General features: G+C 36.2%; 1 protein-coding gene across 5 annotated transcripts in view; it reads left to right on the forward strand.

Annotated features, from left to right (window-relative positions):
* The window catches only part of NALCN (sodium leak channel, non-selective), a 197,096-nt gene that overhangs the window by 159,927 nt on the left and 22,940 nt on the right, over positions 1–14,229 (forward strand). For 4 of the 5 annotated variants that reach the window (XM_085552963.1, XM_015851497.2, XM_015851496.3 and 1 more), the window contains 9 exons: positions 3,735–3,808; positions 7,331–7,432; positions 7,869–7,938; positions 9,163–9,254; positions 9,402–9,524; positions 11,343–11,399; positions 11,776–11,896; positions 11,996–12,127; positions 13,882–14,049. In XM_085552963.1, coding sequence (XP_085409089.1) covers positions 3,735–3,808; positions 7,331–7,432; positions 7,869–7,938; positions 9,163–9,254; positions 9,402–9,524; positions 11,343–11,399; positions 11,776–11,896; positions 11,996–12,127; positions 13,882–14,049 — 939 coding nt within the window. The remainder of the gene's footprint in view (positions 1–3,734; positions 3,809–7,330; positions 7,433–7,868; positions 7,939–9,162; positions 9,255–9,401; positions 9,525–11,342; positions 11,400–11,775; positions 11,897–11,995; positions 12,128–13,881; positions 14,050–14,229) is intronic. The other variant, XM_015851499.3, reaches the window with a different exon arrangement.

The following is a 14,229-nucleotide window of genomic DNA, read 5'->3' on the forward strand; positions in this document are numbered from 1 at the left end:
ATACAAAAACATTATGCTGTCATCACATAGCTTAACACAGCTTAAGCTGTTGATAACACAAAATTCTATGTCAAATTCAAGTTGAAAACAATTGCTTTAAGCAGTGCTTGCTGCAGTTTATACACGACAAACAATTCGCTAGAAAAATACATCAGAATTTTGACAATAAATAGCATTTCTCAAAGCTTAGAACAAGTGAGACATATCTAAACATTTACTAATTGTTACAGATACCCCTGAACTCTGCACTGCCATGCCAGTACACTTCGCTAATGGGACCGATCCACAATCATTGCTTGTCATCTAGCAAAGACACTGTTCTGTGATGCTTTCCTTAAATCTCATGAAAAAAAATATCTTTTTGTTTTCTTTTTTTTTTTTTTTTTCCCCCCCAAGTAGAAAGCCTCAAATTTTTAAATACGCTAAAGCTTTTCATTTAACGCGCCTGCAGTACCTTTCCAAAGCAGAGGGTGGCACTTGCAGAGCAACAATGTTCTGTGATTTAGCTGCCTTTACAGAGGATGCAGTGGTTCGTTGCATTGTCCCAGTCACTCTGGACGAACAGAACTATGTGGGAATGCAGAATTCAGATCAAGTTCACACTGACAGGACTGAATGATTCTGTCTGCCCAAAGTCTTTCCTACCAACAGCAGAAATGAAAGGTGCCAGTACTTGTGGAAGAGGCACTGCATACAGGTTGATTTTCTAAGTCTGTCCCCAAAGGCGTGGTTATAGTAATAAAGTGAGAGGAATGTGGAAATCAAGAGATGTTTTATTCATGGTATTATGGAAGCACATGTTTTCCATAGAAAATCATTTCATCTACGAAGTATTACTGGTACCTTACTGACCTCTCACAGTTGTTCCTTATAAGTTCAAGAAAACGTATTTAAGACTAATAGATGCTGTTAGGTGATCTCAGGACAGTGCTTATGCCAAGAAAAAAGTTGTTCTCTAGCAAAACATTATATGGCACTGTTGTTTCTGCTCTAACTGTACTTACAGCCTGCATAAATAAATAAATATGTATGAACAGCAGTATGTTTGAGGATGCCCTTGTAGTACATCACAATCTGTACTAAAAATAAAAAGCCAGCAAGCTAACGAGATATGCACTAAAATAACCTGAGTAGATTATAGTACACTTACTTAATTCTGTATCATCTGATCAAGTAATGTCTTTTCCAAATTAAAACTGCCAGTAATTTCCTCTATAACAGTCAAGAACTCAGCAGGTATCACAGGTTTTTAATTGCCAGCCTCCATCTACACCAACATGCAACATCTAGACGTTATTAAACAACACAGTCATAACCAACCTCATTTTCTATTTCTGCAGTTCCATTGCATTTGCCTGGTGTGCTATGCAAATCTGAGAAATAAAACAGGAAATGGTCTGCTTCATTTATCTAATGCAGACACATTTAAAAATCTGTAGTAATCCTTGATTTTCTTCAACATGAATAATGACATGTGCATGCTGCTATCTGGTGGTTGATACTTTGTGTGTGTACACATCTACAAATACTATTTCTTATTGCTTCTATTAGCTATATCTATTAGATATTTTAAATTTAAGATAAATTCAGTGGTGTTGCACTGACAGAAGAACTCCTAAGTCCTAAGGAGCAATCATCTTTAAAAGCTGTACACCTGGATGAAACAGCTGGATACCTGCCTCAGCCTAAACTCTATCACAGTGCAGAGGTGGGCAGAGTGATAAACCTTCAGAACTGCACCTAAGCCTCAAATCTTCAAGTGTGCTCCAACCATGGTTAAAGCCCAAGGCTGTACAGCTTCAGGTGTGAGTTTGACATCTAGTTTTCTTCATAAGTCTCACTGACTGGAAAGAGGACTCAGCAGACCTACATAGCTCTTGCTGTAGACCTATTAGAAGCCTTACTTTAGATTTTACTTGCTGCCTGTGGATGGCAAGGAGGGGCACTAAATGTATGTGTGTAAATCTCTGCTTTCTCAGGGCTCCATCCCTAGATGACAGCCTGGGTGGGTTTTTTTGTTTGTTTGATTGGTTTGGTTTGGTTTTTGGTGGGCCACTTGCTACAGGCCAAAGTGTTTTTGCATCTATTTTAAACACTGAAAGAAATCGTCTACGGCAGATAGGAAGCTATAGAAAAATTTGGGAAACTCAATTTGACTCATTTTTTTCTGGCACTATTTGAGCAAAAGCTGGATTTGGAAGGAAATATTAATTATTTTTCTGTTCAAAATCTTTTATTTTTCTATGATATGTTAACAAACAAATAATTGACATTAGAAATAAGTGGACGTCAAGCATTAGCAGGCAATACTCATTTAGCCTTTATATTTGATCTAACTGTAATTATTCTATCACAATTATTTGTATGAGAACAAGAAAAAAACTGAAACAAATAAGACAGTTTTCCACCTTCATTTTTCCTGTAAGATTAACGTTGCCCTTAAAACAATAATAATAGCTAACATCTTGCAAAATGATAGGTACTACTGGGGGTTGGATTATTTTTTTTCCAGTCCTGATGCAAGAAAAAAAAAAAAAAAATCAGTGATCTGATATTCCAGTTGCTAATCACTGGCATTAGAAAAAATAAAGATGTGAAAGAGTTGCCATTGCTTTTCCCCGTGCAAGATATATTTAGACCCATAGTAAGGTACCATGCTAAAGTCCTTTAAATTATTTTAAGCCCATGGAAATATATTTTAATATATGAAATATTCACATCTACATTTAACTGGTTATGACACGTGAAGCCTAAAAGCAACAACCATTTTATTAAGAGGAGCCTAACTAAGTTTTAAGATATTTTTTAGGCTTCTGTTTTTTCTTACAGTGAGACGTCTTACCATGAATCAGAAATGATCTACGTCTTGAGAAAAGTTCTAGCAAAACTGTTGTTGAGTGAATTTGGATTTGTGGTAGCTTTTCAGTAATCTGTAATTAATGCATTTGTAAATAATCTCAAGTCCGTAAGTGGTGAATCCTTAAGACAAACATCAATTAGATTAATCCATTATTTATAATGAATAGCTTTAAAAAAATGTCCTTTTCAGATTGATTAAAAAAAAAAAAAAAAGGAAAAAAGTGTATATTGCTAGGAGCTCCTAAATCTCTCTAATATTTGTTTCAAGATAATGATCTCCGAACAGCTGGCAGAGTTAATTCTTATAAAGTACTAGAGGCTTTCTGCTCATCACTGGGTGAAATTCCTAGACTTCTCCATTCTGGGGGAGGGAATTAAGTAAGAATATGCTTTTTCTTGTAACCCAGTCTTTTTATTTAATATTAAGGAAGTCTTGAATAACTTTTGCAAGGATATGCTTAAAAATGGATCAGAAGTAGGCAGGAGAGGTACAACAATGATAATGCATTATTTGGCCAACTGGGAGAGAAAATAAATCTGCAGTAAAGGGACTAATACTAGTGCTAATCAACAATCTTATCTATCTGCTTCTTTTTACCAAAACTGGCAAAGGGTTGGAACAGGAACACCAAAGTCTGGAACTATGCTCAGTCAATAAACTTGCTTTGCAATTTTTCATCTTTTTCTAGCACTTGTTTTTGGCAAATAACGTCAGGGACACAAGCTGTGAAAAATATCAGTATGATGGAGAATATAGGTGTTTAATTTTACATATTCTCTACGTGCTATGTTTCATTGGTCTATCAATATGCATGTTTTATTTTATGATAATTAAAACATACTTCTTTTTTTGTTTGTTTTTCTTGATTTTATAGCTCCGTAAATCAGTTTTCAGCATCAGAGCAAGAAATCTGCTGGAAAAAGAGACAGCAATCAATAAAATCCTAAGGTAATCTCAATGTCTCATGACTATGTTTTTCATTACTGCATGTGTCTGTTCCTTTGTAGTATGTCTGTTGCATTCATTATCAAAGATAAATTGTTCTTTGGGTACATTGCACTAAAAGAGCAGTGAAAGAGAGGTTCTTCTTCAGTATGTATTTGTGCTGTGTAGAAAGAACCTGTTTCAGCTGTTTTCACTTTTTCCATCAAAATTAACCCAAGAATAACTCCATGTAAACAGACTGACTTTATCTAGGGAATTCCAGCCTAATTCTTACAGAGTTGTGCAAATAAATATTCATGGAGATTGTATGCTTGAAAGCACAGGCTACAGTTAATCATTTTCCAAGTGGGAAATGTACATTGACAAAGACTCCAGGTGTGACTTCTGTAGAAGGGGTTCGTGATGTTTTGATAGTAATTGCTCGTTTTAGTACTCAGCACTGCAAGTAAGCAATACACACCCAAGTCTACAAGACTTGTTTGTGTAATGTTATGCTGCAAGTTTTCATGCCACTGTCAGTTTTATATTAGAGTGATTATTGTGGATATGATGTGCGTCAGCAATGCCAACAGGTTATAGATCACTTTGACTTTATATTTACATTGTCAGCGAAGCAGGTTCATGTTTAGAATGTTATCAGTGACTAGTCTCAGGGAAATAATTAGTATATGCATTAATAAAGCATTTGAGAAGTACAGCTGCAGGATTAGGTGTTGTAGGGCAAGGTTTTATGAGGAAGAGTGCAATAGGAATTCAGCATGATTTCTAAATTGTGAAGTTGCTTGGAATATTCCTTGGATTTACATGCTATTCAAACAATATTACTTCTCATTTGGTCTTTTTAATACTCTGTGAGAATACTGCACAAATAGAACTGTAGAAGTTAATGTGCAACTTTATCTGTCCTTAAACCCATTCTTATGAAACACAATTACTAATTCCAGTGAATGCCCTCTGTCAAAATATTACTGAGAAATATAATTGAAAGACCTAAGTATTCCTTCTTAAGAAAACTTAGGGTACTTCAACTACACAAGTATATCTCAATTCTACAAGCACTATTGTTACAGATAGAAAAAAAAGGTGTATTTAACTTAAACAAAAATCCTTAAAAATATGAGAGATACAGATTTCTTGCTAGTGTTTTAGTTAAACATTTGTAATTCATTTCCTTGTTATATTACAGCTGGAAAACATTATCAATGCCCATAGAGTTACATAAATGTCAAGTTGCTTCAGGATTTTTCTGTACACTATGGCAGATAGCAAACGTAAGGACTGAGATAATACATCACTTTTTAAAAATGTATTCTTAATTATTTATAAAAATACATATGTGGGGTTTTCTGTGTGTTTCTTGGTTTGGTGGTTTTCTGTTGTATTTTGTTTGCTTATTTTTCTGAATTCATCCATCTGCCCAGAACTTTTTCCTTTTCTGGAAAAGTCTGAAGCAGTGTGGGAGGAGAATCCAAATGAACCCTTGTTTCAACTTACCAAGGTTCTCAGAGGTACCGGGACATAACTGGAAATCAGTCCCTCCAATTTCAGTCCCAATCGCACTGATTTGCATTTGGTCCTTTTGCCTTGTGCCAGATCTTAGTATCAAAGAGGTCTTCTCATCGATTCTTCTCTGAAGAAAAAATTCAAAGGCAGAAGAATTTTTTAAATTATTAGTTAAAAATAAAATAATAAAGTAATCTATTTAATGTGATTACATTTATTGTGCTTTTCCATCTACTTCCTGAGTCATCAGTGATGGATTTTTGAGGCACACAGCAAAATGGGGAAACTTCTGTCATATAGGCAAAATGTGGGATCATACATCTTCTAGTCCTTTATAGAGCTGCATGCAAGTCATTTACAAAGAGGCAGTCCTTAATTTCCTCTGGGGAAACAGGAACAAATAATATTTATTCTGGTGTCTATTAAAGCATGTTTCACAGAACCCCAGTCTGGCTGAGGCGGGCAGGGCTTTCTGTGTCCCAGCCCCTGCTCCAGCAGCAGCACCCAGAGCAGGGTGCCCAGGCCTTTGGACAGGCAGCTTCTGGAGAGCTCCAGGGAGGTGAGCCCACAGCCTCTGGGCAGCCTGTGACAGTGTTTAGTTACTCTCATATTGTGGCTTCTTTCTGCCTTACTGCCATGCTTTGATATGATGCGTTTCTCAGAATGGATAAGCTAGTAAAGCTCAGATGATGATTATTGTCATCAGGAGTAAAATCCAGACAGTCACTACCTTTTGAAATCTCCATAAACACAGAACATCACAGGATTTCACCTGCCTCCTGTAAACACAAACAAAAAGAAATACTGATGGTTACCATTGGTAAAAAGTTACTCTGATTTATGGTTTTGTGCCAATTGATAGATCCACTGTGTTATAGATCACTGTGATATAGCTAAGGAGCTTTGAAGGCTTTGACACTGTAGATATGGAAAAGCAAGTTAGCCAAACATCTGCTTATCACAGTGCAGACACAACAAATCCTGCTTTGAGAGGTGATAATAAAGGTTGGCTCCATGACATCCCTTCTTCTCTGTTGACTCTATCAAGTCATCATGTAGATTTTTTTATTTAAATATATATATATATACAGGAATTCAGTTCATTAAAAAGTTTGAAATATCACCAGATGGGTCTTGTATGACTTTCTCTAAATCATTTGCATAGCACAAAAAGAGCTCTAAGTCATGTTATGTAAAATCAGTGTCCCTGAAAAGTGAAAATATTTTTCTAAGGACGGAGTTATATTTCCCAGCCATCAGAGTTCTTTCTGCTGCCTTTTAATGAAAACTTCTTTTCTTGATGCAAATCTTGTAACCAGCAGAAGAAACACATGCCATTTAGCTGTAGCATGCTTACTAACCAGGTCTCTGAATGAAGTGCTGATTTCTGACAAGATAGATAGTGTATGATATGCATCAGCCAAAATTCAGTAAAAGTAAAATGAAAATTGAGCAAATGAATGGTGAAAGAAAAACACAACCAAACGGGGCACATAACAATGTGCTGAAATTCCTTCATGGAAATCAGATTCTTCATATTACAGGCTATCAGCAATGCATAGCATTTCATTTCAGTGAATATTTGGTCGCATTCAAAGATATGCTGAAAGTCTTGAGCATGTGAAAATGTGCCAAGTACACCTCTGAAAGGGAGATACCCTGAAATGACAGCTGCGCTTGTACTTTCCCCTCCCTTTTGCTTAAGAGCTGATGTTACTGATGACTCTTTTCACAGTCAATGAATGAAGTGTGGAGGGAACATAAATTCTTTGGCAAACTGAAAAGACTCAAAGATGACAAGACATGAAGAAGGTTTATCAAATGACTTGTTATGTTGCAGATTGGGGACCACTATTTTGGAAATAACACCTTTTCATGGAAAGTATTTTGCTGCTTTTTTATTATGTGTTAAATCCTTCACTTAGCTACCAGGTAACTAGGCTGACTTGTCTGAATGCACTGCCTCAGAATTTATTGCTTATACTGAAAGTTATATGTCTTTATTAACATATTTCTTTGTAGGGCCTGCACTAGGCAACGCATGCTGAGTGGATCCTTTGAGGGGCAGCCTGCAAAGGAAAGGTCTATACTTAGTGTCCAGCATCATATACGACAAGAACGCAGGTAAATGGACCGAAACGATGGTTTCAAAATGGTCTTAAAATGAAGGCAATGAACAGAGTTAAATTTGAGCAATACCAGGTATGTGTAAACCTAAAATTACTTACTTCTGCAGAGGGCTGAGTTTTTCATTCTTCACTATAACCATAATGAAATTCATTGTAGTGTATAAATGGAAAAAAAGCCTTTTTATTTCAAATGCCATTTCCTTTACTGACTACAAAGCTATCAATTTAAAGATCAGAAGGAAAGAAATTGACTTATGTTAGACCAGACTGAAAACAATTGAAGAATATATAAGCTTCTGATGTGAGTGAGAAAAAAATGATATGAATTTGAGATAATGTATGGCTGGAGAACAGTGCTTTATAATGGCCACCCTATAAAGGTCAGAATTTCATCTTGAGATGTATCGTTAAATTGATTATGATTATTTCAGATCGCTAAGACATGGTTCCAACAGCCAGCGAATCAGTAGAGGAAAATCTCTTGAAACCTTGACTCAAGATGTAAGTCCTCATAGAAAAGCTGGTTTCAATTTGGGGATATAAAATCCAGAATATGTACTAAATAATGAATACTTGTGTAAAGCTAATGTTTGTCTATGGTCTTGATTACAGTTTGTCTTTTGAAATCTTGAGATCGTAAAACAAGTACTATAATTGCATATAGCCATTGGCAAGGCTGTATCACTGATAAAGTTACTGGTTTTGAAGCACTTTCTGAGGCAGATATCCTGAAGCTGTAGACACTGCTTTAGGAAAACGAAAACTGCTCCACAGGATACCTCAAAAGACTTTATTCTAGAATTGCAAAAATAACTTGGGATGGTGAAACAACGCTTCAAAATTCCCAGTGGAAGTTTAACAGTATTTTTCAAACATGAAAACTGCCAGAGTAAAGGACAAAAACTGAAAGGGAGAATGGTAGTCACATATTTTGCTTACAGATTTTGCTGTGGTATACTTTCATGCAGTCAAGTGCATCTTCATTTCTGCAAATTTGTAATATTATGTCATGGGGAGATTTCTGGCCCTTCAGTTTCCAAGTGTGACAGCCATTTTCTCAATGAACTACATATTTGAAAACAATTGCATAAGAAGTAATTACTGAATTATTTTGCATGACGGTAGAAACTGTAGGTAACACATATCTTCCAGTAGACTATGTCTGATATTAAGGGTAACCCCTTCAGAAGTGGCCTAAAGTCTCACTGAACTCTGAACAGCAATATGTATTGCACTCTCCACTGGATGAGTTCAGACATTCCTCTTCACTCAGCCTCTCCTCTTCATATATCTGTGCAGTCACTGCCTGTATGTTGTGAACAACTCACTGTCTTCCTCTGTTTTGCCAAGCAGTACATACAATAGATTTTAGATACTGAAAGTATGCCTAGAGCCTTCTCTTTCTGACTCCTGCTCCTTCAGCGACGTACATTCCAGTTTGAACATAGCAACTGAGCTTGTGGGACTTCAGCTTTTAATATTAACATTTGCATTGGACTTCACACATGACATTAAAACTGAAATTAACCTTGCTGAACATAAAAAAGACCTTACTGTAGATAGAAAATAGTGTACAATATGCTTGACCAACTTAGCATGCAGTGCATTTGAAAAGAAAGTTTTTCCATTTGAATATTTCTGTGCAAAATGCTATATCTTGCTTTCATCTGAAACATTAAAAAACGACCCACGGACCTCATTTAAAAGAGACTGTTTTCCTTCTAGCACTCCAACACTGTGAGATACAGAAATGCACAGAGAGAAGACAGTGAGATAAAGATGATCCAAGAAAAAAAAGAACAAGCTGAAATGAAAAGGTATTTTAAAATGAAATGTATGAATGCACACTTTTCTATATTAAATATTCTCTATATGAAGGAAAAAGTATGATGAAAAAGAATGAGAGATATTTTTGGCAGGTATAATGCGCATCACTTAATAATTTACATTCTGTCTTTTATAAGGAAAGTCCAAGAGGAAGAGCTGAGAGAGAATCACCCATATTTTGACAAACCACTTTTCATAGTTGGTCGTGAGCACAGGTTCAGGAATTTCTGCCGAGTGGTCGTAAGAGCTCGCTTTAATGCGTAAGTTTCTTTCATATGAGTTTTTCTATTCAAACAGGTGTTTGTTTTCATGTTCTTAGGAGGGATAGCATGATATAAAACCATCTTACAAATCTTCCTTTAAACCTCTGTCAATGGCTGGCACCCTTATTTTGGGGCTCCATACATGTCGTCTTTCCAGTCAGTAGTCTCAGACAGACAATGACTCAAGTCCATGAGTTTGGAATGTGGAAGGCCAGGTTTTCAGTGCATGCTTGGCTATAGAATTCTCTCTGTGTCCTTCAACAAATTACTTTTAGGTAGAACAGGAAGGTTAGATAATCAGGTTTACAACACTGTCATTAAAGTGTTCTGCCACTTACATAAAAACATAACCTTGAGTTAGGTGCCTAGGTTTACTCAGTAATTGCTAACTTTATTGTGGTCTACTGGCTCATGAAGCAGTTTCAAATTAAAGAAGCAAAACAAAACACATAAACACATATTCCCATCCAATTCTGAAACATGTGTCAGTGCCGTCTAGCACTGTGACTACACAAGGGTAATAAGATATTTACATCAATAGCAGTTTAACTGATATGTTTGTCATTATAAGAGTAAAACTGGTTTTGTTAAACAGTTTTTTGTCATTCATTTAAAGTGTGCCTACTTTATATTTATTTGCACCCAGCTTGCCAAGCAGGATATTCACAGAGACCTTTTCAAATTGATGGGAAACAGAATATTTTCTAGTAAAAAGGTTGAGGAATGCTGCTGTATGCAATATGGGAACAAGGTATGAGTTTAGGAAGGCATAGAAATCAGCGGGTTCAGTGGAAAGACACCAAAACAGGTGTATTCTGACTACTGAAGGGTGTAAGTGGCTGATCCTGGGCTGTGGAGGATGCAACTTGTTCTCCTTATATGCATCTTGCTTTCTTGCAGTTCATAACCATGAAATATCCTTTTGCAGTAATGCTTCAAGTCAGGTCAGTCCTTTTTTCACTTTAAGCTCAGTGAGGAAGTGATGGCAATTTCACATCCCAGTGACTAGAGCCCTCACTTGGGATATAGGATTCCTCACTGCAGATCCTTTCTCTGCATGATTTGCTACAAGGATTTGAAAGATATGTAAAAAGTGCCCTTAACCTCTGGGACAGAGTGGATGGGATTCTTGGGTAGGATTCTCCTGCTGAAGCCATTCTGCTTTATATAAAAAGCCTAAATAATTGCTGGAGCAGGATCTTACATTGGATCACCCAGATACATGCTTGTTGCATCCAGAGCGTGTAGGCCTGTCTTACTGCCTAATAGCTTTTTGAATATTGTAGAGAAAGAAAGACAATTTCACAGGAAAAATAAGAAGTGGAGAAAAATATTAATCAGAAAATGACTGAACAAGTAAAGAAGGAACTAAGGTTTGTGGAAGGAACACAATGTTTCTTCACATGTTGGTTGAGGATAATGGTTCGGTTTCTGAGATAAAAGGAAAGAACTCTTGAGAAAGCTTTTAGCAATATAAAATTCAGTAGCAAGTCACCCACAACCAAGGCATAAAATTGATACCTTTACAATAACAAGACTCAAAAACTAACCATCCAAGGAATCATTGGAGAAATTATAGATAGGCCATGAGGTGATACAGCTGTATTGATTTTATACCACAGACATTTGAAAGTAAACCAAAATAATATATGTACTTGACTTCAGTCAGGAATTACACGGAGGTGATGTATGCATAGTATAATGATAATGCTGACAAAAAATACAATGTAAATGACTATATCTTTTCTTCTTTTTTTTTTCTTTTTTTTTTCTTTTTTTTTTTTTTTGTTTTTGTTTTTTGTTTTTTGTTTATAGTTCTAAAACAGATCCTGTTACTGGAGCTGTGAAAAATACCAAATACCATCAGCTTTAGTAAGCACTATAAAAGTAACTTTCCTTGGTCGCATAAGCCTGCAGTATAAGTGTGAGCACATGCGTATGTGTGCATGCACTCGCTTATTTATTTTTTTTTTCTTTTTCCCCCAAAACAGACTTTCCTTCCAGGGATTTTTATGTGAGAATAAATAGAAAGAGGATTTTGCTTTTAAGTCAGGCTTTTCTTCTTCCTTACTTGCTTGTAATTTCACTAGTTCTGCTATATATCTGCTGTATCAATTAAATCTTTGACATTTCTTAGTTTGATTTTTTTTTTTTTCCATAAATAAGTGCTTAAATGTGGTGTAGCCACAGTACAAATGACATAGTACTCAGTCTTTCTGTAATAGTTATCCTTACGTGTTGTTCACAGTGACTTACTGGGTTTGGTAACTTACCTGGACTGGGTCATGATCATCGTTACTATATGCTCCTGCATTTCCATGATGTTTGAATCCCCTTTTAGAAGAGTTATGCATGCTCCAACACTCCAGGTACTGATATTGAATCATGTTGCCTTTAATGAAATGAAGCACAGCCGCCCTATGATTCTCCACTCCCTGTTGCTAAATGTTCTCTGCTTTGATTTTCAGATTGCTGAATATGTTTTTGTAATATTTATGAGCATTGAGCTTAATCTGAAGATTATGGCAGATGGCCTGTTTTTTACACCAACAGCTGTCATTAGGGATTTCGGAGGAGTTATGGACATATTTATATATCTTGTAAGTTTTTATATTTATGGGAATGTTCTGTAGCATACTTAATTTTGATAACTTTGAGTAGATAAATGTTTGGGAAGGTAATAAGGTTTGGCTCAGCAATCTGATGCAAGTGCAGTACATTACTTTCTGTACAAACACAACTGTATCCACCTGCAGAACTGTCAGTTATGTGTACAAATATTTGTTCAGATATCTAAATATACACAGATGTGATAAGAGCCTGGCAACTGAATGTAAGCTTTATATTATATGGCCCCTTTTAAGTGTTCATTTGTTGATCAGATCTTATTTGCATTCTAAAGTGACCCCAGAATCTCTGACCTTGCTGTAGCATTTTTATGCAGGAGAATCATTGTTTTGACTGTTCCTTTGTCATTCATTGCTTCCGCTGCTTTTGACAGTTCTTCTGCTTTGTGAAAAAATGCTTAAAAGCCTCTGCCATTTGACAGAAGGACACATCCAGGTTGCTGGTTTTATTGTAGCAGAAGGCAAGAAGAGCACTGCCTTTCTGTGTTGCATTTGCATCAGAACTGGTCCTAAGGGAAAAAAATATTTCTACTGTTTTCATTGTTCCCTGGAAATTTCTTGCATTCCTCTCACTGTAAGAGAAGAGGTTCCATTTCCTCTTCACTTATGACAATAAATACCAGCAAATGTGTCAAAACCAGTGTGCAGCGTAATACAGTATGAAATATTTTATAACTGAAGAAATTACTAAGTAAAATTGCTTTGATGGGTTTAGATTAAATCTTTCAGAGATTAATCCACCAGACAGATGTGCTGCATAAAATTTGTCACGATCAATTTGTATCGAAGACTCCATTGTTGCCATAAATACAAATGTGCATACTTCTGCAAAGCTCCCACTGCAGCATGCATAATCAGTGGGTGCACTAGCCTTCGGAAATCCCTCTGCATCCTCTGCTTATCTGAAGGAAAATTTAGGTGGTCCACCTTGGTGATTCTAAACATGCTTGTGATCTTAAAGCAGTATAAAAGGAAGTCAAAAGCACTGGCAAATCTTGTTAGGATGGTTGTCTTTTAAAACAGCTGTTTATAACAAATCAAACTACTTCTGAAATCATATCTGTGGTGTCAGGTTGATCCTTTGGTTTTTGGACACTTACTTATTCTTTATAGCACTCTCATCTCTGTCCCTCTTTAAATAACACTGGACTTATATTTCTCAAAAGTCTGAAATAATTAACAGACTTTCTAATTAATCGCTGTCAAAGATTATTCAGGTTACAATACATAGGTACATTAACAGAAAACACTTTGATATGCATAGTATTTGTGTGGTGAAATAGCATAGTGACAATACTATCTATAGATGTAATAAAGCAGTGGGAAGAACTGGTGAGGATACTGCTAATACCTGTTCTGAGGGTATCTCAGTTTCAGGAGAGTCTCTGAAATGAGGAGAATGAGATTACACTGCCTGTCCAAGAAGAGGCTTCATGTCCCTACACTGAATCAGCTGATTTGATTTCCTCATTGGGAACTATTCAATCTGCCAAATAGAATAAAATAGATTTTGAGTCAAAGGGGAAGACAGGCTGATCCTCATTAGTTAGACAATCAGCCAGGGTATAGGAGATTCAAGACCTCTTTCTAAATCAGCCATTTCTTCCTTAATCTTCCCTTTAATTTTAAGGAAGAGAAGCATTTATTGATCTCCTGTGCTCTTCTTATCTCAGGTAAAACTCTATGGTTGTAATTCTTCTTTGTCTTTTCTGCTCTGTCTCTTCAAGGTAAGTTTGATATTCCTGTGCTGGATGCCTCAGAATGTCCCTGCGAAATCTGGAGCTCAGCTCTTAATGGTGCTCCGCTGTCTCCGACCTCTTCGAATATTCAAACTGGTTCCTCAAATGAGGAAAGTTGTACGAGAGCTGTTTAGTGGCTTTAAGGAAATCTTTTTGGTACGTACGGGTTATTTTTCTTGTTAAAGACCAAATGTAGGAGTAAGAAGATGCCATTTTTCTATATTGTTTATGGCAATTTTCTCCACTGTTGTATGTTTACTTCTCACAGTAGCTGCAGATGACCACAGAACAAGTTAAAAATCAGGAATATAAATAACTCATTTTCATTTATACTAA

Source organism: Coturnix japonica, chromosome 1, assembly GCF_054131305.1.
Source record: "Coturnix japonica strain WE chromosome 1, WE-NBRP24, whole genome shotgun sequence".
Classification (NCBI taxonomy): domain Eukaryota; kingdom Metazoa; phylum Chordata; class Aves; order Galliformes; family Phasianidae; genus Coturnix; species Coturnix japonica.